This window comes from Dromiciops gliroides, chromosome X (genome assembly GCF_019393635.1).
Source record: "Dromiciops gliroides isolate mDroGli1 chromosome X, mDroGli1.pri, whole genome shotgun sequence".
Lineage (NCBI taxonomy): Eukaryota > Metazoa > Chordata > Mammalia > Microbiotheria > Microbiotheriidae > Dromiciops > Dromiciops gliroides.
The window spans coordinates 35,102,863-35,128,842 of NC_057867.1; the positions used below are offsets into that span (position 1 = coordinate 35,102,863).

General features: G+C 40.7%; 1 protein-coding gene across 1 annotated transcript in view; it reads right to left on the minus strand.

Annotated features, from left to right (window-relative positions):
- The window catches only part of COL4A5 (collagen type IV alpha 5 chain), a 208,953-nt gene that overhangs the window by 166,028 nt on the left and 16,945 nt on the right, over window positions 1–25,980 (minus strand). Inside the window, exons 2-3 of the mRNA XM_043974872.1 lie at window positions 6,907–6,966; window positions 1,421–1,510 (exon numbers count right to left, since the gene is read on the minus strand). Of these exons, the coding sequence (XP_043830807.1) occupies window positions 1,421–1,510; window positions 6,907–6,966 (150 nt within the window). The remainder of the gene's footprint in view (window positions 1–1,420; window positions 1,511–6,906; window positions 6,967–25,980) is intronic.

A 25,980-nucleotide genomic window follows, 5' to 3' on the forward strand; every position in this document is an offset into this window, starting at 1 on the left:
GATTATTAGCAAGATAAGTCATGGGTCAAATAAAGCAGCCCTTCTAGGGGGCCCTCAGGAGCTTGTAAGTAGTTGTGGGTCTTCATCTAGAGTCCTAATCGCAAGCCTCTGGATGAATGGCCCTGAATCCAACCATTGTACTATCACTTGTTTCAATCAAAGCTTTTCTGGGTTCAGGACCTAGCTGGGCAGTGGACCTTCTTCTGCCAACCACCACCACCTCCTCCTCCTCCCGAAAATGCAAAGCACCAGTCAACAGGCAAACATGGTACTTGGTTCAAATCTCACCAAGCATGGAGTAAGCATATAGTATTGTTCCTTGCAGTGTTGGATACAAGCACTAGAAATGTCACATGTTGGCTTTGCTTCAGGCCTCAGAGGCCCCAGGATATATAGCAAAGGGAATACTAATCACTTGGGCTGTGTATCTCTGTATGTGGCTCTAGATTTCTGATTTCTGCCCAGGCTGACATCTCTTTAAGTGGTTTGCTTTCAAAGTCTATCACTGTCAGAGCACATTTAGCCAACAATCCATATACAAAGAAATACTCCTTCCTTCCTTAGCATTGTAGCAACTGTAGAAGCTTTCTGGGTTCTGCTTATGGTCTATGCTCCCTCGTGATTGGGGAAGGGAGAGAGGAAATGTGAATTTACATGGGGAAATGACTGGGATGTAAAAAACAGAAGGCATCAATAAAACTGGACAAATGGATGAATGGATGGACGGATGTCTGGTTGTTGTTGAGTCATTTCTCAGTTGTGTCCAACTCTTCATGGGGTTTTCTTGGGAAAGATACTGGAGTAGTTTTCCATTTCCTTCTAGAGCTCATTTTACACATGAGGAAACTGAGGCAAACATGATGAAATAATTTGCCAAAAGACTTATGGTGAAATAATTTGCCCAGGGTCACAGAGCTAGTAAGTGTCTGAGACCAGATTTCAACTCATGAAGATGAGTCCTCCTGATTCCAGGTCTAGTGCTCTATCTATTGCAGTGCCACCTAGCAGCATGGATAGATGGAAATCTTTGAAAATTAAGGTGCAGAAGGGCCATAATAACTATACAGTTTGTTGCAACTGCTTGATGGTCATTTGGGCTCACCAATGAATACAAAAATGAATGATGGGGGCGGCTAGGTGGCACAGTGGATAAAGCACCGGCCCTGGATTCAGGATTTCCTGAGTTCAAATCTGGCCTCAGACACTTGACACTTACTAGCTGTGTGACCCTGAGCAAGTCACTTAACCCCATTGCCCTGTTAAAAAAAAATGTAAAAAAAATTTTTTTTTTTAAATGAATGATGGGGCATTGTCTCATTTCATTAGCTGGCTTCAGGTATAACTACTGAGAACCACTGACATAACAACTGATGCTACTGAAATCAGTCAATTCTGGAGAAACCTGTTACTTGTTACCTACCTTTTGACCTGTAGGTCCAGGAGGTCCTTCTGCTCCTGGAAATCCAGGTAAACCTGGGTGGCCATCCAAACCTGGAAGTCCTCTGTCTCCCTAATAAAAGGGAATGAAAGGCAAAATCATTGCATCAGGAAGGGAGTAGAAAAGGACCAAGCATAAATTAGAAAGGGAAGGAATAGTTTACTTGTCAGAACTGTAGAGAAAGGAAGAATTTATGACCAAAGATGAGATAGAGAACATTATGAAATGCAGAGTTTTGACTACATTAAATTTTAAAGTTTTTGCACAAATAGAAACAATGCAAACAAGATTAGAAGGAAAGCAAAAAGTTGGGGAAAATTTTTTACAGTGTTTCAGATAAAGGCCTTATATCCAAAATATACAGAGAACTGAATCAAATATATAAAAATATAAGTCATTCCCCAACTGAGAAATGGTCAACGGATATGAAGAGGCAGTTTTCAGATGATGAAATTAAAGCTATTTACAGCCATATGAAAAAAATGTTTTCAATCACTACTGATTAGAGAAATGCACATTAAAACTACTCTGAGGTACACCTCACACCTATCCAATTGGCTAACATGACAAAAAATCAGAATGAAAAATGTTAGAGAAGATGTGGAAAAATTTGAACACTAATGCACTGTTGGTAGAACTGTGAACTGATCCAACCATTCTGGAGAACAATTAGGAACCATGCCCAAAAGGCTTTATAACTACACATGCCCCTTGACCCAGCAATGCCACTAATAGGTCTCTATTCCAAAGAGATCATGGGAAAGGGAAAAGGACCCACATGTACAAAAATATTTATAGCTGCTCTTTTTGTGGTAGCAAAAAATTGGAAATTGAGGGGATGCCCATCAATTGGGGGAATAGCTGAACAAATAGCGGTATATGAATGCAATGGAACACTATTGCGCTATAAGAAATGATAAGCAGATAGATTTCAGAAAAACCTGGAAAGACTTACATGAATTGACGCTGAATGAAATGACCAGAACCAAGAGAACACTGTATATAGTATCAACATTTTGTGATGATAAACTGTGATGGACTTGCCTCTTCTCATCAAGGCAATGATCCAAGACAGTGCCAAGAGACTTGTGGAAAATGCTCTCCACAATCAGCAAAAGAACTATGGAGTCTGAATGCAGACCGAAGCATACTACTTTAACTTTTGTTGTTGCTTTTTGTTATTGTTCTTGTTTATTTTTTCTTACTTTTTTCCTTTTGTTCTGAGTAATGTGGGAATATGTTTAACATGATTGTAATGTATAACCTTATCAAATTGCTTACTGGCTTCAGGAGAGGGGAGGGAAGGCAGGATAGGAGAAAAAATTGGAACTCAAAGTATCTTTACATGTAATTGAGAAAAATTAAAAGAAATAAATACATTTTTTAAGAGTACCGAGCAAAGTAGTCTATTATTTATTGGACCCTCGGGTAAAGACTATGTGAAGCAGGGGTGAGTTCTTTCTATTCTTTCCATCTCAATTGTCCCAGACAAGAGAAGTTTTATTGTTGTTATGTCGGTTGTTTAATTAACTTTCATTGTAATTGCTAAATAATAAATGGTCATCAGGGAAGGAAGGGAAGGAGGGAGGGGGAAAGAGAATGAGAAAGAGAGAGAGAGAGAGAGAGAGAGAGAGAGAGAGAGAGAGAGAGAGAGAGAGAGAGAGAGAGAGAGAGAGAGAGAGAGAGAAAGGAAGGCAAGGTCATAATAGAATCAAACACCCAGATACCACTCACTTTAATTCAGCCAATGGCACTGAACATATAGTTCCCATCACTCTGGAAAAAATGACCAAGGTCTCAGTGGCAAAAACAAAAAAAAATACAAATGCTAAGTATATGCAGTATTATACAACCCTGTGGAGGGAAAAATGATCAGATATGAAATGAACTTTTCAAACACGAATACAAAAACTTTGACAGGGAAAGGACCATTGAACCAGGCTGAAAGACATGTTGGGGAACATCTAGTCTCGGGATGAATGATAGAGGATGATTAGACCAGAAGAAAGGAGAGGTCACTAGGTGGTACAGTAGTGGTCCACAAAGAATACCCTGGAGTCAGAAAAACCTGAATTCAAATCCATCCTCAAACACTTACCATCTGTGTGTCTAACTTCTGTCTACCTCAATTTTCTCATCTACAAAAAGGGGAGACCAATAGTACCTACCACCCAGAGTTATAGTGAGGATGGTGATGGGGTTCATAAACTTAGGGCTTGTGTCATTGACTACTTGGGCAGTCTAGTAAAGCTTATGGACCCATTCTCAGACTTGCCTTTTTAAATGAAAAAAAAAGTCCAGAAGATTACAAAGGAAGCCAATTATTCTGAAATACAGTTATCAACATATTTTTTAAATACGTTAATGATAGGGGCAGCTAGGTGGTGCAGTAGATAGAGCACCAGCCCTGGAGTCAGGAGGACCTGAGTTCAAATATCACCTCAGATACTTACTGTGTGACCCTGGGCAAGTCACTTAACCCCAATTGCCTATCAGGGGCCATCTCCAGTTGTCCTGATATACCTTGCCACTGGACCTAGATGGCTCTGGAGAGTGAGGTTGATGACCTTGTACAGTCCTCCCCCACTTAAATCCAATTCCCTACAAGTCATGATATCTATCATGATCCTCTTTGAGAATGAAGGACAAGGGGGCAGCTAGGTGGCGCAGTGGGTAAAGCACTGGCCCTGGATTCAGGAGGACCTGAGTTCAAATACGGCCTCAAACACTTGACACTTACTAGCTGTGTGACCCTGGGCAAGTCACTTAACCCTCATTGCCCCACCAAAAAAACCAAAGATCAAAGAGAATGAAGGACAAAATAAGAACAATAACAAAAATAAGTTCATTGGCCCAAGGCTGAGAAGCATTGCTGTAGACAAACAAGAAAAATTACTTATGAATCTTTGAATACAGCGTCCAGGACTGAAGAAACTCAACAAACCCTAGGAGTTACAGTTCATTATCTGACCTACTCATGATTGGTGCATTCCAGGGTACTTGGGGTTTGTTAACTGAGGTTGGTACAATTGAAGAAGGCCCTGGTTTGTTTTCTCTATGTCAAAAGAGAAATGCACAGAGCCCAGCCCATGCCTCAGGTTACTGTGGATGAACCTAGAGTCTGGATAGAGTCAATTCACAAGGTTGGAGCTATATGGGAAGCTTCATTTCACAGAACCAGGCCAAGATTAGTCCTCAAGGACTATTTTAAGGAAAATACCCAGACTCCCCACATCAATATTCCTCTCCATTCCTCCAACTCCTGACTTTCTGGATTTTTTCTTCCACTTCCCTAAGCTAGCACCTCCCCACTCCCCCTTTTAAATTTCCTTTTCTTCATTAGAACATAAGCTCCTTGAGGGTAGGAACTGTCTTTGTCCTTGTATTTGTATCCCTAGCACTTAGCACAGTGCCTGGCTATTAAGTAATTACCTAATAAAGCCTTGTTGGTTGGCTCAAGAATAGTGAATGCACATCTGCTTTGGTACTAGTGTCCCCTTGGAGAGTTGTATGCTATGATAATAATAATAGCACTAATAGCTAACATTTATATAGTACTTATTATGTGCCAGACACTATGCTAAGCACTTTATGATAATGATATTGGGCAGCTAGGTGGCACAGTGGATAGAGCACTAGCCCTGTAGTCAATAGGACCTGAGTTCAAATATGACCCGAGACACTTACAAGCTGTGTGACCCTAGGCAAGTCACTTAACCCTGATTGCCTCAAACATCTGAGGATCTCCGGTCATCCTGAGGTATATCTAGCCACTGGACAAAGATGGCTCTGGAGGAAAAATTGAGGCTTGTGACTTTGCACAGCCCTCTCTCACTTAATCCAATTCACTGCAAGTCATGACATCAGCTCCCAATATCATGGTCCTCTTCGAGATCAAAGTACAAACAAAAATGATGATTATCTCATTTGATCTTTACAACAACTCTGTGAGGTGTGGATGCTGTCATTATCCCAATTTTATAATTGGGTAAACCGAAGCAAACAGAATGAAGTGACTTGCCCAGGGTTACACAGTTAGTGTCTGAGGCTGGATTTGAACACAGGTCTTCCTGACCCCAGGCCCAGCATTCTATCCACTGCAGCACCAACCAGCTGCCCCAATTATATTATAAATGCTAAAGAGGAAAGGTAGGTGTGACTGCTTCTGTGCCTCGATATCCAGAATCAGACTCATTCATCTGTCAACAAGAATGGACCATAGGATTTTAGATCTAGGGCTAGAAGGGCCATTTTGTCCAAACCATGCATTTATTTTACAGAAGCGGAAACTGAGACCTAGAAAGGCTAAGTGACTTGTCCTTAATCACACATGAGATCCTAGGTCTAGAGCTGAAAGGAACTTTAGAAGCCATCCAGTACAAACTCTTCATTTTACAGAGGAGGAAACTGATACCCAAGGAGAAGAAATGCCTTGCTTAGGTCAAACAGGTAGTAACTGAAGGTCAGGACAGACTCAGTTATCTCACTGAAGATGTGGTCCTCTTGGGAGATAAGAATCTCCGACTGGAAGAGCACAGATTTATTATTTTTTGTTACTCAACACCTTGTACAGCTGGATAGAGTAAGGGTGGCGGGGGAGAGGGATGGACAGAGATGGTGAAGTCCAGACAGACTTAGAAGGAATACAGATGGAGTTAACAATTTTCATCAATAGCCAGAAATCTCTTAGGGCAGTTCAATCTGGCCACAGGGAAATTAGAAAATTTTAAGATACATAGGGGAGCCCATAAGATTAATAGCATTGTCCTCTGAGAGGTATCAACAACAGTCCAATATAGAGTGTCTACTCACACTAATGAAATTACCAACCCTTGAAATATTCAAGTACTGATAATCAAGTAGGAAGGAAAAAGGCATGAGAACCCGTACGTCCTGCCTCATGAAACTGAGCAAGGACCATAGAAAAGTCACCAATACAAAATGCTGTTTCATCTTAGCCCATGTGATGACTTGGGAAGCTGCGATTCCAGATGTTAAATCCATTCACGTGTTGTTGTTGTTGTTGTTGTTTTTGAGGCAATCAAGGTTAAGTGACTTGACCAGGGTCACACAGCTAGTAAGTATCTGATGCCAGATTTGAGCTTAGGTCCTCCTAACTCCAGAGCTGATGCTCTATCCACTATAACGCCACCTAGCTGCCCCCCATTCATGTGCTTTATAGCCACCTCTCGCCCCTACCATGGTCAAGTTTATGTCCATGGTTCACTGTCAAGTAAAGATCAGGGGAAAATGTCTCTGTAAAGGATCTGTAAGTATGTCTGTGGTTGGAGAGGCTCACACTTGTTTAAAGAAAAAGTGTTTCAGCAAGTTGATTAGAACTAGATGCAATGAAAGAGAGGAAAAAAACAAGAAAAGAAAATGAGAAAGAACAAAGAACAAAGTATTATACCAACAGATGTCTTGATAGACATTCCAAACAACTTACCAAGACCCTTCTGGGGCCTTACCTTCTCCCCTTTGATTCCACTGCAGTCACACTTGGGTCCAGGTGAACACCCATGACAAGCCTTTAAAAAAAAGAGAGAAGTTTTATTCTCAACCCCAACCTGTCCTCGTACTGCAGCATGTCTGACACATCTGGTCCTCAAGCCTGTGCTGCCTCAGCCCTTCTGAGTCATTGGGGAGAGTGGTAAGAAATGGGGATGGGGATACTAAGAATTACAGTTTGTAGACTATTGATAAACATTAATTTGGTTATTGGTACTCTAAATGTGATCTCCTTGTCCAATGACCCACAATTGGACATATTACTGAAGAAAGTGAATCTCATCAATCATGCTATTCTCACTATAAATGAAGCCAGAAGGCAGGAGAAAATTGGAACAAAATAGACAGGTGGCTCACAGGTTCTCCGGGGAGAGGCGAATAAAGGAGGTGGCAGAGCTGATTTTATTGTGTATCCAGAGGCAACCAGAAACTTCAATTCACGGGACATTTTGGTCAGCCTGCATTGCAGGGCTCATGGTAAGTACTCACAAAACAACCACCATGAAAATAATTGTAGTTTATGCACCAACATCTGTTGTTGAGAATAAAGAGGAATTTGAATTCTATGAAGAAATCAAAAACCCAGAGAAAATTAAATCAACATGTATGCTGATAATGGGTGATTTCAATGCAAAGGTGAGCATGGGGAAGGTTGGAGAAAAATATGTTTGTATATATACATCAGGAATAAGAAATGAGAGAAGCCAATAACTTAGAGATGACACAGAAGCCTCACGTCCCAACAGCATGAATACCCTCTTTGAGAAAGAATCAAGACCTACTGGCAACAAATATCACCCCCAAAATCAAACTAATTATATTTTAATCAACAGGAAAAGACTCATTACTGATGTAGGAGACATTCCAGAATCAGCTGTCTGTGCAGTCAGATCATGAAATTGTTAGAGCAAAAACCAAAATTAATACAAAGCTAGAAAAAAAAATTAGCTAGGCAGCATAACAGATTAAATGCTGGACTCAGCATCAGAAAGATATGGGTTCAAATTCTACCTCAGATTCTACTAGTTGTTGTCACACTGAGAAAATCAGTGAAATCTTTCTCAGCCTCAGTTTCCTGATTTATAAAATGGGGATCGTAATAGTACCTACCTTCCAAAGCTGCTGTGAGGATAAAATGAGATCATATCTGCAAAACACTTTGCAAGCTTTACAACACTATCTAAATGCTATGATGACGAAGATGACGATGATGGAAAATTTTAAAAATCTTCAAGTCATTGCAAAGATGATGAAAGTGTTGGAGGTTGTTGTTGCACTGTTGCATTGTTGGCAGAACTGCACACCACTATAAGCATTTTGGAAAGCAATTTGGAATTATGCAAATAAAGTGACTAAAATGTCCACAACCTTTGACCCAGAGATTCCACTACTAGGCCAGGACTCCAAGAAGGCATTGATAAGAAAAAAGTCCCCACATACATCAAAATATTTGTAGCAGCACTTTTGGGGATAGTAAAAAAAAAGATAAACAAAGTAGATGTCTGTTGATTGGGGAATGGCTAAACAAACTAAATGAATGTAAATCTAAACATGAATGTAAAGTAATATTACTATGTTGGAAGAAATTATGCATATGATGAACACAGAGAAGCATGGAAGGATCTATATGAACTGTTGCAAAGTGAAGTAAGCAGAACCTAAAAATATATACACAATGTCTTATTGTTGTTTTTCAGTTGTTTAGTTGTATCTGACTCTATGTGACCTCCTGGACATTGCCCATGAGATTTTCTTGGCAAAGAAACTGGAGTGGTTTCCTTTTCTAGTGTATCCCTATTTTCCAGATGAGGAACTGAGGCAAATCGGGATTAAGTGACTTACCCAGGGTCACACAGCTGGTGACTGAGGTTGCATTTGAACTCAGATTTTTCTGACTCTAGGCTCAGTGTCACCTAGCTGCCCCATATACACAATGGCTACAACAATGTAAATGGAAAGAACCAAAGACAAAAAAGAAAAATGCCTGCTGCAAAATGAAAAGAGAAGAGATATGAGAAGGCTCATTTCCCATCTTTCCTCTTTGCAGAGCTGAAAGGTCCACGTGTCATACACTGAACATATTTTCAGAGTTTGGGGACATATTGATCAGTTATGTTGATTTTTCCCAATTCTTATTTTTTTCTTTTGTCTTAAAATACTATGTATTCTATGGGATAGCTCTCTGAAAAGGGGAAGAGAAAGAAAACTGGGAGAAATTATGGTAATGCAAAAAAAGACATTGATAAGATTTAAAAACAAGTCACTGATGTAAAAAATGGGAAATGGATAGAGAAATGAACATTGAAATGAATGATAACAGAGAGTGTGTTGTGGGATGGAGGGGCACAATTTTGAGAGACCCATTCTTTAGATATCTGAAAGAAGACATGAAAAGTAGAAAGAATCTTGGGAAAAAAAACCTCAGACCTTACTATCCACCCTACTCCCCATAACACCTCCCCCTCCAAAAGAAAACAATGAAAAGAACACAGCTATTTTTCCATCTCTACAGTGTTTTGTCCCCTTTTAATGAGAATAAGCTCCACACACACAACACCCTTGATGAAGGTCTGAGAAAGGAATGAGCGAGCTTTTACAAATGATATTCTATAGCAACCCACGTCTTTATAATTACACAACTGACTGAACAGTATAGAGAATACGCTGGGCTTGTCTGTTGACTTTGATAGAGCAAAATGCCACCTTAAAGGTTCTCCTGCAATGCAGTATCTCTCGTGCACACATCAAAAATCAGAGAAGATTTCTTGAGAAATGTGGGGTAGCTGTTTCTGCATTTGCCTTTTCATCTTTGTGGGGATCTGAGGGCCTTAGCACTTTCCACGGAGGGAGAATTAGGAGATGCTGGCAAGGGAGGTCGCTCCATCTTCTCCTGGGAAGGAGGAGGACAGGGAAGATGTACTGTCCAGAGCCCACCAGAAAGGAAGAAGCCATGCAATCTGCACACTGGTGCCTGGTGCCAGCTGCTTCCATTTCCTTCTGTTGCCTTTGAAACAGGCTTTCTGATTGCCAAGCAGGGGGGATTGGGGTGATCATTGACTGACTGCCCTCTGAGCCAGATCCACTGATTGCTGGGCGGGCCTCTGTGGGCCACAGCTGCCCTTGAATTAGAACTGCTGAGGTTTTCTATGAAGCAAACCAGGACTGTGACTACCCAAGCCTCAGGAGGCCAGGGAAAAGGTGACCAGACCCCAGCCAATCGAGGTGACCCAGATACAAAAGCAGAGATGGGATCAAGACCATGAGGAAAAACATCCTCTGAGAATCCTGCCATAGGCTGGGACCTGGAACTGGGGTCCTGCATGTATATTTCTCCCCTTATTCCTTCTGGTTTTTAAAAAAACCCAACATTTTATTGATGCCCTTTTTCTTTGCAGCAAAGTCAATTCAATACCAACCCTCTGGAAAGCTCAGTATTACCATAAATAAATAAACGAACAAATGAATGAATAAATAAATGAACAAACACCACTATTTTGATCTAGATTTTGTCCAAGATCTTTTCCACTTATCATGTCTTCTTTTTGTTTTGTTTGTTTGTTTTTGCGGGGCAATGAGGGTTAAGTGACTTGCCCAGGGTCACACAGCTAGTAAGTGTCAAGTGTCTGAGGTCAGATTTGAACTCAGGTCCTCCTGAATCCAGGGCTTGTGCTTTATCCACTGCGCCACCTAGCTGCCCCTATGTCTTCTTTCAGACATCTTAATTGGTCCCTCCAAACTGGGTCCCCCTCCAACACATTCCCTACCAGATCTGACAATGTAGATCATCTCTCCTCAGAGTTCCTCACCTCTCTACTACAATGTTTCACTGTATGTTCTCTAGGACTGTCTGCTTCTTTGATCACTCACTCAGGGTTTGGTTTCTATCTAGCCATCTATTCATTTACATTGTTGCCTTGCACAGCCCTCCCTTATTTAAATCTAATTCAGTGAAAGTCATGACCTCACCCCGATGTCATGGTCCTCTTCAAGAATGAAGGACAAATAACAATGCATTGTTGCAGTCATATATATGCATATATATGTATGTGTGTGTGTATATATATATGTGTGTGTATATATATCACTTCATGTATGTGTGTGTGTGTGTGTGTGTGTATATATATATATATATATATATATATATATATATACTTTTTTCCCTTTTCAGGGCAGTGAGGGTTAAGTGACTTGCCCAGGGTCATACAGCTAGTAAGTGTCAAGTGTCTGAGGCTTAACTCAGGTCCTCCTGAATCCAGGGCCGGGAGTTTATCCACTGAGCCACCTAGCTACCCCCTGTGTGTGTGTGTGTGTGTACATATATGTGTGTGTATGTATGTGTATATATACACATGACTGCAACAACGTAAATATGTATATGTCTTGTCATATATATTTCTCAATGTAAATATCTATAGATATAGCTTTCTCTTTTCAATCTACATCAATTCATACACATTCTCCCACTTTTCTCCAAATGCCTCATAATCATTGTCTCTTACCATACATTCCATCACACTAAAAATCATTACAATTATAATCCATAAGCACTGAATAAGCAGCTACAGTATGCCTGACACTGAACTAGATGCTAGAGAAACAAATATAAAGAATGAAATAATTCCCACTCTTTTTTTGTTTGTTTTTGGGGTTTTTTTGCAGGGCAATGGGGGTTAAGTGACTTGCCCAGGGTCACACAGCTAGTAAGTGTCAAGTGTCTGAGGCCGGATTTGAACTCAGGTACTCCTGAATCCAGGGCTGGTGCTTTATCCACTGCGCCACCTAGCCGCCCCCAATAATTCCCACTCTTAAGGAGCTTACATTATATCAAGGGAGATGAGAAGAACATATAGAAGTATGCTGTATATAGGGTGGATACAAAGTAGTTAGGTACAATTTTGTTTGGGGAAGTGGGGGGGGGCGCTAGCAGGTGAGGACATCAGGAGAGGCTTTACACAGAGAGTTGTGTTTGGACTGTGCCCTGAAGGAAGAGGGGCTATAAAAGGAGGGAGAGCATTCTAGGCATGGGTAATGACCAATGGAAAGGCATGGAGATGGGAGATGAGGTATCACATGTAAGGAACAGAGAGAAGGGCACTTTGGCTGGACCACAGAGTAGAGGAAATAGAGAATAATGTATAACGAGACTAGAAATGGGAATAGGTCAAAGCATAAAGGGATCTAAAAGCTAAATGGGCAGCTAGGTGGCGCTGCACTTGATAGAGCCCATTTGGGGCCTGGAATCAGGAAGGCTCAGCTTCCTGAGCTCAAATCTGGCCTCAGACACTAGCTGTGTGACCCTGGGCAAGTCACTTAACCCTGTTTGCTGTAGAATGAAACCACTCTGGTATCTTTGCCAAGAAAATTTCAAATGGGATCACAGAGAGTCAGACACAACTGAAAACAAAATGACTGAACAACAAAAATAAAGTTTCTATTTGATCCCAGAGGCAAGAGGGAGCCATCAGGGAGGGATATGTGATATAGTCCGATGTGCACTTAGAGAAAATCATTTTGGCAGCTCTAAGAATAAATTGGAGTAGAGAGACTTGAGGCAAATAGACCAACTAGGAGGCCATCACAGTAATATTAATAATAGTAGCTGACATTTATATAGCACTTTACAGGCATTATTTACTTTATAGGTTTGAAAAGCACTTAATTCATTTAACCTTCACAACAACCCTGTGAGATAGGTGTTATTATTATACCCATTTTATAGATTTAAATGAGTAACCCAAGGTCACACAGCTAATGCCGGAGGCAGGACTCGAACTCAGATCTTCCTGATGCCAAGCACAGGACTTCCATTTGCTACAGAACATAACTACCTGCCATATACGGTAATCTTGTCATCCAATGCCATAAAGAATATAGAGTGCCTCAGTTTTCCTCAAAGAGTGAAGGGGATCAGACTTTAGAAAGGGCAATAACAGCAGAACAGAAGTGTTAGTATGGTTTGCCCCAGCAGAACCATCAGAGGAAAACATCCAAGCAACAAATAATTTGATTGGGTTAAATGTCAGGATCATATGGAGGGACAACCAGAGGGCACAAAGGCTCCCATCCCACTTCTAACTGTTACAAGACCTTGGGCAAGTCCCAGCTTCTAATGTTCCCCCAACCGACATTTCCTTGGATCTATTTTGTAGTTATGTGTTTGTGTCTTCTACTATATATAGAATGTAAGCCCTTTGAGGTCAGGTGACTATTTCATTTTTGTCTGTCTCTGTAGATTAGGGGTTTTTAACCTTTTTTCACATTATGGACCCTCCCTTTGGCAGTCTGGTAAAGCCTATGGGCCCATTCTCAGAATCTTTTTAAATTCACAAAATAAAGCATAAAGGATCACAAAAGAAACCAAAGGTTAGTGAAAAGATATTGATTGATTGATAGACAGACAGACAGATAGATAAATAGAGATTTCATATCCAAGTTCATGAATCCCCCCTGAAATTCATCTATAGACCATCTAATAGGGTCCCTGATTAAAAAGTCCTGCCCAAGGGGCAGCCAGGTGGCACAGTGGATAGAGCACCGGCCCTGGATTCAGGAGGACCTGAGTTCAAATCCAGCATCAGACACTTGACGCTTACTAGCTGTGTGACCCTGGGCAAGTCACTTAACCCTCATTGCCCTACAAAAAGAAAAGGAAAAAGAATAGAAAAGAAAAGAAAAAGTCCTACCCTAGTGTCTAGCCCATTACATGGGTCACAGTAGATGTTTAATAAATGCCACTAACCAATCACAGAACACTGAGGAAAACCATCATCTCAGTAGCTTGGTGCATAGAATTCTGGGATGGGCATTCAAATCTTGTTTCACATGCTTACTAGCTATGTGACTGCTGTGTGATCTCAGCCTCAGTTTCCCCATATGTAAAATGAGACTGAACTCAATGGCTTCTTCCAGATCTAAATCTATGATTTCATGCAGTAAATTGTTGGGGAACAATAAGCTAATCTGCATGGATTAGCTAATAACAATTATGGCCTATGCATATTTTAAGAAGTACCTTTAGATGCTTTAGCCCCAAACAGAAAGTAATGGGGAGAGGGAGATTTCACACATCCTGTACAGAGAGAGGTTTTTTCAGCAGGTGGACTGCTGTGCCATTACCAAGGCAGCAGCAACCTACTTGAGTCCAGCCCTCACTAAAATAATCAAAGTGCAGCTTTTCCCTCCCAGCAGCAGGTCCACATGTTTATGTCTGTGCGTCTTATCTCCCTGATAAGCCATGGCAAATCCAAGGGTGAGAACCATTTGATTTTTTTTTTAATCTTTCCATCGCCAAGCTCCAGCACAATGCCTGGTATACAAGAGGTGCTCCATAAAGGTCCTAGGGGCCTGGTATATGCCACCATGGGTAGAGAATTGTCAAATGATAGAGCAGGTGCTGAGTGAGTGGGGGAGAAAGAAACATAAGCCTTCTGATAATAGTCCTTAACATTTTCCGGCCATCATTTAGATTTCTTCTCCTGTTCCTTTCATCAACTCAATGCTTCTACCTACCTAAGGAAAAGGTCAGTCTTCTCCAGAGGCTTTTAAAAATAGTATTGTGCACCACAAAACAATCAAAACTCAGTGTGGAGAAATTATAAAGAACAAGCTTAGCTCTGTAGAAGAAATACGTGAAAACAGCTCCCTCTTCTGTTTTGAAGAGAGTAGGGCACACAGACACAGAACAGATTTTTTTCAATGTGTTGAACAGGACTGTTGATTGCTTTTCCTTTTCTTCCTCTTTTTTCTTTGAAATTCTCTATTATAAAGGCTGGATCTCTGAGAAGGGAGATGGGGAAGGGTATAGGAGGAAATATAATCAATGTAAAAATGAAAAAAAAACTATAAAAATCAATTTTTTTAAGAATAGTATTTTACTGACATGACTTCAGCTGGTTCTAGCCTATCCTGCTTAAGGGGTAAGGGGATGGACCAAATAACCTTTAAACCTTCAGTTGAAAGAATCAGTGATATTTAGCCAGAAGAGGAGAATGCTGGGGGCAGTATGGCGGCTGTATTTGAAAGGCCAGCAGATAGAAAAGGGAGCAGCTTTGTCCTTTTGATCCCAGAAGGCAATGGGAGATGGCTGCAAAGGCTTGATATTGGGGAGAAATGCCTGACAATGACAGTTATTTAAGATAGAACAGGCTGCTTAGGGAGGCAGTGGCTTCCCTTATTGGAGGTCTTCAACCAGAATCTGGGTAGCCAACAATTAAATATGTTGTATCAGTAATCCTTTCATGTAGAAGTTAGACCAGATGGTGGCTGAGAACCCCTCCATCTCTCAAATTCTGTAATCCTGTGATTCTGCACCTGCCTACCTATGCTACCTAGATCAAACAAGCTACCTGTGTTGGGATATTGTGCCCAATTCCTTTCCTGAACAAACAATACAAATAAGTAGTGTCCAATACTCATACCTGATAAAATGCTAAGGTGTGTTGAATCTACTGCCATAGTGTCTCAGCCCAGTAGAATGTAAGCTTCTTGTGGGCAGGGAACAATCCCCAGCAAGAAGCAACATGGTATAATGAAGAGAGAGCTTCCCTGGAAGGCAGGAAGACCTGGACTCAAACTGGCTGCGTGACCCTGGGTAAGTCACTTAACCACTTCATAGGTCTTGATGTGCCTTGGTAAAGGCAATTTCCTCACATGGGAGTCCTTGTTAGCAATAAAGTCACAGGTCCAGTCCCTATTCCTCTCTATCCAGAGCACCTTTAACCCTGGAAGTGGAAAACAAATGTGTGTGGGATTGAATTGCCAACATCTCTCAGATTTGCCCCCTTCTTGTAACACACACACACACACACACACACACACAGCCAGCACCCTAATTCAGGCCTCCATTACTGCTGATGATTATAACAGCCTTCTAATTTCTTTCCTTGTTTCCTCCAAGTCATCTTCCAGCCAGCTGCCAGAGAAACATTCTGAAAACCCTGCTCAAAGCACAGAAGTAGGAGGGGATTCGGAGGGCAGGCAATCAGAGGCTCCGAGGATCTAGCGCTAGAAGGGACCTCAGAGGTCAGAGGTCAGAGGTCCATCGATATGGAGTGGCCTTAGACCAGGGTTAGAGCTAGAAGGGACCTCAGAGATCCACTAGGCCAATCCTTTCACATCTGGGGCCATCTCCAGTCATCCTGATATATATATATATATATATATATATATATATATATATATATATATATATATATATATATATATATATATATATATATATATCATGCCACTGGACCCAGATGGCTCTGGAGGAGAGTGAAGCTGGTGACCTTGCACAGCCCTGCCTCATTTAGACCCAATTTGCTGCAAGTCATGATGTCATGGTCCTCTTGGACAACAAGTCCAATCCTTTCATTTTACAGAAGAAGGAACTGAGGCCTAGAAAGGAAAATGACTTGCCCAGGGTCATACAGGTAGTAAATAACAGACCCCAGATTTGAATCTAGGTCTTCTGATTCCCAGTCTGGTATTCTCCATTATGACCTACTCTCTGTATTACTCTGCCTTCAGTGGTTTCTTAGGAGAAACACAAACTCTTCAGCCTACTTAAAGCCTTCCTCAATATCTGACTCCCACCTATTATCCCTGTCTTTTTTTTCATATTACTACACTCACATGCTCTCCATTCCAATCAAATTGGCGTACTTTATGACACTTCATCTCCAGTCTCCTAGCCTTTGCACAAGCTGTTACACCCTTGCCAGGAGTGCCACCACTCCACCCTTCCCCCCACCCCCATTTCTTTCTTGTACTAATTTGTAAAATGGGGATGATAATAGCTCCTACTTTAAAGGGTTGTTAAGAGGTTCAAAGGAGATAATATATGTAAAATGCTTTATAAATCTTAGAGAGCTTACCATCTAAATATTAGCTATCATCGTTATGAAGAAGAAGAAGGAGAAGGAGGAGAAGGAGGAGGAGGAGAAGGAGGAGAAGGAGAAGGAGAAAGAGAAGGAGAAGAAGAAGGAGGAGGAGGAGGAGAAGAAGGAGGAGGAGAAGAAGGAGGAGAAGGAGAAGAGTATAGGATTAGGAGTTGAGAAAAAACAAAGTTGGGGCAGCTAGGTGGCACAGTGGATAAAGTGCCGGCCCTGGATTCAGGAGGACCTGAGTTCAAATCTAGCCTCAGACACTTGACACTTACTAGCTCTGTGACCCTAGGCAAGTCATTTAACCCTCACTGCCCCGCAAAACAAAACAAAACAAAACAAAAACAAACAAAAAAACTACATATACACTATGTCGTTTCTCCCCACTTTCCCCCACCCCAAGAAATTGGAAATTCCTTGAGGGAAGGGACTGCTGAGTGTTTATCTTTGTAACCCCAGTGTCTGGTAAGAAATGCTTGTTGATATTATCCAGACAAACAACTGTGAAAGGTCCAGGAATTCTACTCAACACAATGACCAACCACAGTGCCAGAGGACCCATGGGGAAGCATTCTCTCCCCGTTCCTGACTGAAGGGCAATAGGCGTGGTGCAGATGGAGACCAAGGTTTTTTTGGACATGGCCAATGCAGGAATTTAGTTTTCTTGATCCTATACATTTGTCACAAGGCTTTTGGTTTGTTTCTTTTTTTCCAATGGAAGAAGAGTGGGAGGGAGAAATGTAATTTTTGTTCATTGAAAAAAATTCAAATTTAATTTCAAAATGCAAACAGACAAAAAAGGAGATGCTTGTCAAACTGAAATTAGGATGAAGCGGGTGGTGATGTCGAAACCTTTCCCCAATCTCTTCCCCTGGCAGCTTTTCAGCTGCTTGCCATTCATTCCAACATGCTTTCTGACCTACAGAAGGGCTCTGTTGGGTGGTCCACTAGCAAAGTCGAAACCGGAGAAGGGGGAAGGCGCGGACAGCAGCCTCAACCCATTCCGGAGGTTATCTCCTGGCGACTCCCGTGAGATCCGCTTCACTGAAATCCCATTTGTGTAAAGGAATTCAGAGGCCACACATTACTGGAATAGCTAAGTGAGGCACTCCTGCACTGAGGCTAAAGGAACAACATGCAGCATTTAGTGAGTCTACAATCCAAATTATTGAAAAAAAATCTGCTCAGGGCTAGAGAGAGGGGGACCAAACAAGTGATACTGAGATAAAGTATGGGGCTATTATGTTAATAATAGTTATTGAACCCAAATAAGCAGGCACAGGATTTTATTAAAACTGGAATTTTCCCAGCAAGTCAAAACAGTCTAAAGAACTTGGCTCACTTCCTCTGGCTAGAAATGAGATGGCGGGTCCAGGACTCTCCCCCTCCCTAAGGATTTCAGCCTGCAACTGCCACATGTTTTAGACTCACTGGAACCCCAAAACACATTAATAAAATGTAAAGGTTTACAAGCCTTCCTGGCTAGCATGTGGTGAGTTTGCAATGCTCCTGACAGGCAAACTGCTAAATATGCATCCATTTCTCTCAGTATTTTTGAACACATGTACATGACTTTTAAAAAAAAAACAGACTTTTAAACATGAATGATTTCAGAAATGAGATTTCTCTCCAAGTAAATCATGTGAAATAGATAGCGCTAATACTCAAATTTGATACCTTCAAGAGGCAAGAAGGGGAACAGAAACGCTGTTCATTTCATCAGTTCTGGAATTTAAACTGCATTTATTTTTTAGTTAAAAAAAAAGGAAAAGAGAATGCTTGAAATCAATCACATAACGCCCAGCTTGCAGAAGTAAAAAGTGACTCATCCCCACAGGCTCTGTGGATTGTAACTTCTCAAGGGCATCCCCACTTTGCAGATGAGGCAACTGAGGCGAGGCTAGGATGAATTAAGCACTTTGAGGTCATACGTTAGAAAAGGTCATTGTGGCATAAATTCAGACCCAGCACATCTTCTGACTTTTAAGCCAGAAGATGAACTAAATCACGGGTGCTACTCTAAAGTAACTATACCGAAGGCTGCAAAATTACAGTGACCCCCAAATTATAATGGCCCCCCCAAAATAGATAGGAGAACTCACTCCTTCCACCACTTCTCTGCGGAGGGGTGGGAACAGAGCTGGTTAGTTTGGCTGAACTGGTTTTTTCTTTCCTCTTTTTTATCCTTTTTTTTTAAAAAAAATCCTCTCCAGGGAGGTAGGGAAGGGAGAAATACCTTAGGAAATATAGGTGATAAAAGCAAAATGTATGATGAAAAAGAAAATATATTTTTGAAAAATCCAAGTGAGCTCCAATAAGCATTTGACCCTAAATGGAAATTCAAGAGCATAAAAGCCATGTAAAGAAGGGAAGTCTCCGTTTTTTGACTCTTGGATGTCTAACAAATAGAAGAAATGGGATGCTACTGAGTATTCTAATTAGAATGAGCCAAGTTCATTTGTCTATAGAAACGACTTCCAACTTTCAAATCAGTAAGTATTATGTACCTAATCCGTGCTCAGTGAACAAAGGGAAGAGGGAAAAGGAAGGGAAGGGAATAAGCATTTATATACCACCTGGTACTATGTACCAGGTACTGAGAACCCAGAACCTTTTACAAATACGATCTCATTTGATCCTTACAACAACCCATCATGATCCTCACTTTACAGATAGGGAAACTGAGGCAAACAGAGGTGAAGTGACTTGCCCAGCGTCACATAGCTAGTAAGTATAGTTTGGATTTGACTCAGGTCTTCCTGATTCCAGACCCAGTGCTCCAACCACTGGGCCAGCTAGCTGCCTTCTAGGCAAACACAGGTTAAGTGACTTGCCCAAGGTCACACAGCTAGTAAGTGTCTGAGGCCAGATATGAACTCAGGTCTTCCTGACTCCAGCACTCTATCTACTGTGTCACTAAGTGATTCTTCTTTTAGGATCATAGACTTTTCAGAAGTGTAAGATAGTCTTCCATTTGATGGATACCACTGGGTCTCAGGCAAGAAACTGAAGGCATCTGGGGCACTATTAGTAGCTGTATCATTGCAGACCTCTCAAGGCAAGTGGTACAGAAGAGAAAGCCAAGTCTGGGAAGTGAACAACTAGTTAAGTAAATGGCATGTGAGGATATAATATCAGTAACAATAATAATAACTAACATTCATTCAAAGCACTTTACGTATGTTATCTCATTTAACCCTCACAACAACTCTATGAAGAGCTAGGTGCTATTATTATTTCCATTTTACCATCGAAGAAACTGAGGCTGAGAGAGAAATGACTTGCTTGAGGTCACAAAACTAGTAAGTGTCTGAGGCTGGATTTGAACTCAGGTCTTCCTGACTCCAAGTCTAGCACTCTATTCACTATGCCACACCACTACTCAAATATTTAAATATAGAAAGGGCAGGACTCTGGTCAGGAATGGAGTGTACCAGACAAGGGGGTGGTAAGAATGTAATCACATAGGTTCCTGCAAATCTAATCAAACAAGCTTTAAACAGAAACAGGTAGGGGAAAGGAGTAAACAAGCTACAAAAGAATACCAACAGAGATGCCCCAAAATTCACTGGAGATAAAATCCAGAGTGAGGATGGGATGGGGAGGAAGCCAATAACAAAACTCAAAGAAAAAGTAATTATCAAGATATCCAGATGAACTAGAAACCTTTCTAAAAAAGTTAAATTTAACTTATAATTATCATTGCGATTTCATGAGATAAGACACAAAACCAGAACGTGGTTCTGAAGAGGTATAACTTATTCAAAAGACACAGAATAGGAAAAGAGTTGGGGGGAGGGCATGAAGGGAATTATAAATTAGGAACATGTACTCAGGTGAGGAAATCTAAGAACCAAAAGTTAAGATTACTTTATCTGGGTGAAAATCAAAGGAAAGACTAACAGAAACAATCTTATAATTAAAATAAAGTACAGATTATCTGGACAGGAAAAAAAGAAACTGACAGAAAATTTGGAGTGGGAGAAAGGGAGGAAATAAAATCCAGGCAGATACAATATTGATGGGAAGGGGGTGGGAGGAGCTTCAATTATCTGGATTTCTGTAATAGCTCTTGCTCTCTGCCAAAAAGCCAAGCAACTAACAACTTCTTGGATTGCCTTAATGATAATTTCATCCTTCAAAGGCAAAGGAACCAACAAAATGAATTCTTTGCAATCTGGGTCTCACCAATAAGGAATATCTGGTGTCTGGAGTCAAAATGATGAGAACCTTGGGGAACAATGATCATTCCATCTTAGAATTTGTGATGGAAGAGATGAAGAAAGCTGGGAAGAGTCTGAAATGCACTTTATGCTTTGAAAACATCAATTTCAAAGTGTTCAGAGGGAGAATGATAGGGTTCTGATACATTCAAAATTCTTCAGGGGAAGTCATCCCAGGAAGAATGGGCAAACATTCAAGAATGAAAATCTGCAGATACAGAGAGAAATAATTCAGATGAGAGAGAAAAACAGGGGCTGGCTACAGAGACTGATGTAGATGTATAGAAAACTCACTGACCAACTTAAGATTATTATAGCTATCCCTTCCGCATCGTGACTTTCCCCATCACAGTTTTGATATATGATATATCTTGGGTTGGCATAAGAAATTAAATGGGAATCTTGGGGGACTTTTGCAGAAGCCATAGACAACACAAGAAGGCCAGTCTGAGTGAGATTTTCCCCACCCCTTAGTTATAGGAGATTTAATATAGTTATAAGTGATTTAATTATGATAATAATCAGCATAACTAAAATTGTGATTTATTATATTTAGATATCTTATTTTCATTGTATTAGTAGATTAAGTCTCTCTTCTTACTACTAAGTAATGTCAGATGATACTTTCCAATGTCAAGCATTATGTAATATCACAAGATACAATAGTCAGTCAGCAATATTATATTTTAGAAACCACAAGTGACTCAAGGGGGTCATGCAGCTCACTAGTAATATACTTGATTAGAAGTGGTCAGTGCAGCAGAATTATGACCCTGTTGTCACAAGAAGGATGATATGAGTATGAAAAATGCTGACATTTGTCACGTAGGCAGTTCCTCTATTTCCTAAGATAATGCTTTAATTTTAGATACTTTTTAATTACAATTGTACAGAAGCATTCAAGCTCTGGAAGGGGTATAAAAACCCATTGATAGGGGCAGCTAGGTGGTGCAGTGGATAGAGCACCGGCCCTGGGGTCAGGAATACCTGAGTTCAAATCCGGCCTCAGACACTTAACACTTACTAGCTGTGTGACCCTGGGCAAGTCACTTAACCCCAATTGCCTCACTAAAAAAAAAAAAAAAAAAAACTCAAAAAAAAAAACCAAAAACCATTGATTTTGTAACTCAGGGTCTTTCAGCCGGCTTTATTGTGAGATAGGCCTTCTCTCAATAAACCCTATTTTCTATGGCTTGGAGACTTTGTTGTTTCTGTTCCTCCGTTGGACTTAGAAATTTTCCCGACACCAGCAAATGATGCAGAGCCTATGACCAAATACTTAACCCAACTTTTACCATAAGGTACTGTAAATGCCTCATAAAAGAAAATAAATGGTGGGCAGCTAGGTGGCGCAGTGGATAGAGCACCGGCCCTGGAGTCAGGAGTACCTGAGTTCAAATCTGGCCTCAGACACTTAACAGGTACTAGCTGTGTGACCCTGAGCAAGTCACTTAACCCCAATTGCCTCACTTAAAAAAAAAAAAAGAAAAGAAAAGAAATGCAGACTTCTTCTCTGGTATGAAGGGAGGGCCAAAAATTTTATGCAGATTTTCCAGATCTTGGAGGTGCTGCACCCCTAACTCCTGATATGGAAGGGATAGTTTTTTTGGTATACAGAGGATGGACACAAGGACAGATAAGGGGCCAAGTACAAAAGTGTGGCACAATCCTGTAAGAATCAGGGTCAGGAGTGGCAAAACAAAGAAACATTAGGAAAGCAAAAAAGGACTTGGGCCTTTGTGGTAGTTAGTTGTTCTTTTTTTGTTTCTTTTTGTTTTTTTTAAAGTGATATTGAAGAAAAGAGGAAGATCCAAGAAAGGATAAGACCCCTACTCAGGGTGGATGGAACAATGCCTGACAACAGAGAGAAGGAAGAGCTAGTCAATTCTCATTCTGCGCCTGTTTTTTTTTTTTTCTGCCAAAGAGAATGACCTTTGGACTGGAAAGGACAGACAAATAGAGAAAATAGGATGTTAGTACTCAAGATAAATAAAAAGATAGGGAGAGAGCACCTAGCTGCCTTTGACGAATGCAAGTCATCCAGCCAGATGAACTAAATCCTTGGGTACTGAGAGAACTGGCAGATGTGATTGCTGAGCTATTGTCAGATCTTTGAAGGATGGCCAAGAACAGCAAAGGTACTGCAGGAGGAGAGAAGGACAAATGGCCCAATCTTCAAAAATAGAAAGGAATGGAGAATGCCAAGTATAAGCCAGTGAACTTGATTTTAATTCCTGACAAAATTCTGTTTAAAAAAAATTATTAACAGGATAGATAGCGAATGTCTCGAAAACAAAGCAGTGATTTAAAAGCCTGGCATGGCTTTAAGAATAGGTCATGCCAGACTAAGCCTATTTCCTTTCTTGACAAGGTTCCTAACCTGATGGACCAGAGAGTGCTATAGATATTGTTGTTTTGTTTGTTTGTTTTTGGTGAGGTAATTGGGGTTAAGTGACTTGCCCAGGGTCACACAGCTAGTAAGTGTTAAGTGTCCGAGGCCGGATTTGAACTCAGGTCCTCCTGACTTCAGGGCCAGTGCTTTATCCACTGCAGTGCCACCTAGCTGCCCAATATAGTTTTTTTGTTATTTTATTTTGTTTTTGTTTTTTGCTGCGGGGCAACAAGGATTAAGTGACTTGCCCAGGGTCACACAGCTAGTAAGTGTCAAGTGTCTGAGGCTGGATTTGAACTCAGGTCCTCCTGAATCCAGGGCCAGTGCTTTATCCACTGTACCACCTAGCTGCCCCCACCCCGATATAGATTTTTAATAGAGCAGTTCATGCTACTCCTGTGAAAAATATGGAAAGATGTATCTTAGAAGTGAATGTAATTGATCAGGTTCAAGATTGGTGAAATGGCCAAACCAGTGAGTATTAAGAAATAAATTGATGTCAACTGGGAAGTTTCTTTCCTATGGGAGGAGATTCTGAGGGATTCATTCTTGGCCTTATGTCATTTAACATTTTTATCAACTATTTGCACATAAAGGCACTGATAGAATCCTTATCAAATTTATAAGTGACATGAATCTAAAAGGGAAAACTAACCCACTGTAAGAAAGGATCTCAGAAGCTCTTGACAGGTTAATTTAATAAGATTTGATTTAATTGGGATAAAAGTTAAGTCTTACATTTAGATTCCAAAAACCTGACTTCACAAGTATCAGATGGAAAGGCATGGTGAGAGTTAGAAAAAGGCATGGAGGGGCAGCTAGGTGGTACAGTGGATAGAGCACCAGCCCTGGATTCAGGAGGACCTGAGTTCAAATCCAACCTCAGACACTCAACACTTACTAGCTGTGTGACCCTGGGCAAGTCACTTAACCCCAATTGCCTCACCAAAAAAAAAATAAGGGTGTTGGACAAGATAGCGTGAGAGGGCTCTTCCAGCTCTAGAACCAGAAGCCTCCTGTGTCTTGGCATATACAAACTGGCTGAAGGGACTAGAGATGTTTGGCCAAAAGATCAGAAGACCCGTGGGGGACATCATAGCTATATTCAAGTATCTGAAGCACTGTCATGTGGAAGAGGGCTAATATAATCAACAGTTCAAGAGCTGGAGGTCCATGGAGGGGAAATGACTAGCCTAAGGTCACACAGTTATTAAGTGGTAGGTGGGATTTCAACTCCAGTCTTGTGATTTCAAATCTAGCCCCTTCCCCACCATATCACACTAAATGATTACATTTATTCTGCCTGGCTGAAGGGGACAGAACCAGAAACAATGAATTTTAGTTTCAAGGAAGCAAATTTAGGATGAAGTGCCAGAAAAAGCTTCTTAACAAGTATTATGCTCTCTCGGGGAAGAACTTCCAGAAAAAGCTGGATACCACTTAGCAGCTATGTTCTATGTACTAGAGGTTCTTTTTACCAGTGTGGATTAGAAGAGGGAATGGGAAATAGGAGGGGAAGGGGATAAGTGAAAAGGAAGAAGGCATGATAAAGGAGAGGGCAGATTAAGGGAAGCAGTGACTAAAAGCAAAAGAAACTTTGAGGAGGGATAGAATAAAAAGAGAGAGGGTTAAGAAGCAGAAGAAAATGGGATGGAAGAAAAAACACAGTAATCATAACTGTGGATGTGAATGGGATGAACTCACCTATAAACTGGAAACAAATGGTAGAATAGATTAGAAACAAGAATCCAGCATTATGTGGTTTATAAGAGACACACTTAAAACAGAAAAGTACACACAGAATTAAAGTGAATGGCTGGAGCAAAAGAAAAAAATATGCTTCAGCTGAAGTAAAAAAAGGCAGGGGGTGGGCAATCATTAAAGCAAAAACAAAAATAGACTTAATTAAAAGAGATAATAAGGGAAACTACATTTTGCTAACAAGGTATCATAGACAATGAAGTAATACCAAAAACTTTACAACAAGTTTCTCTGATAAAGGCCTCATTTCTCAAATATATATTGAGTATAGAACTGGGTCAAATTTATGAAAATAAATAGTCACTGGTATTCATAATTTTAAGAAGAAATCAAAGCTATCTATCATCATATTGAAAAAATGTTCTAGGGGGCAGTTAGGTGGTGCAGTGGATAAAGCACTGGCCCTGGATTCAGGAGGACCTGAGTTCAAATTTGACCTCAGACACTTGATACTTACTAGGTGTATGACCCTGGGCAAGTCACTTAACCCTAACTGCCCTGCAAAAAAAGTTCTAAATTATTTATTAGAGAAAGGCAAATTAAAACAACTCTGAGGTACCACCTCACACCTATCAGAAATGACAAATGTTGGGGGATGAGGAAAAATAGGTACACTAATGAATTAATTGTTGGTAGAACTGGTCCACCCATTCTGGAGAACAATTTGGAACTATGCCCGAAGGGTTATAATACTGTGTATACCCTTTGTCCCAGCAATACCACTACTAGGTCTATATCCCAAATAGATCAAAGAAAAAGGAAAAGGACCCACATGTAAAAAAATACTTATAG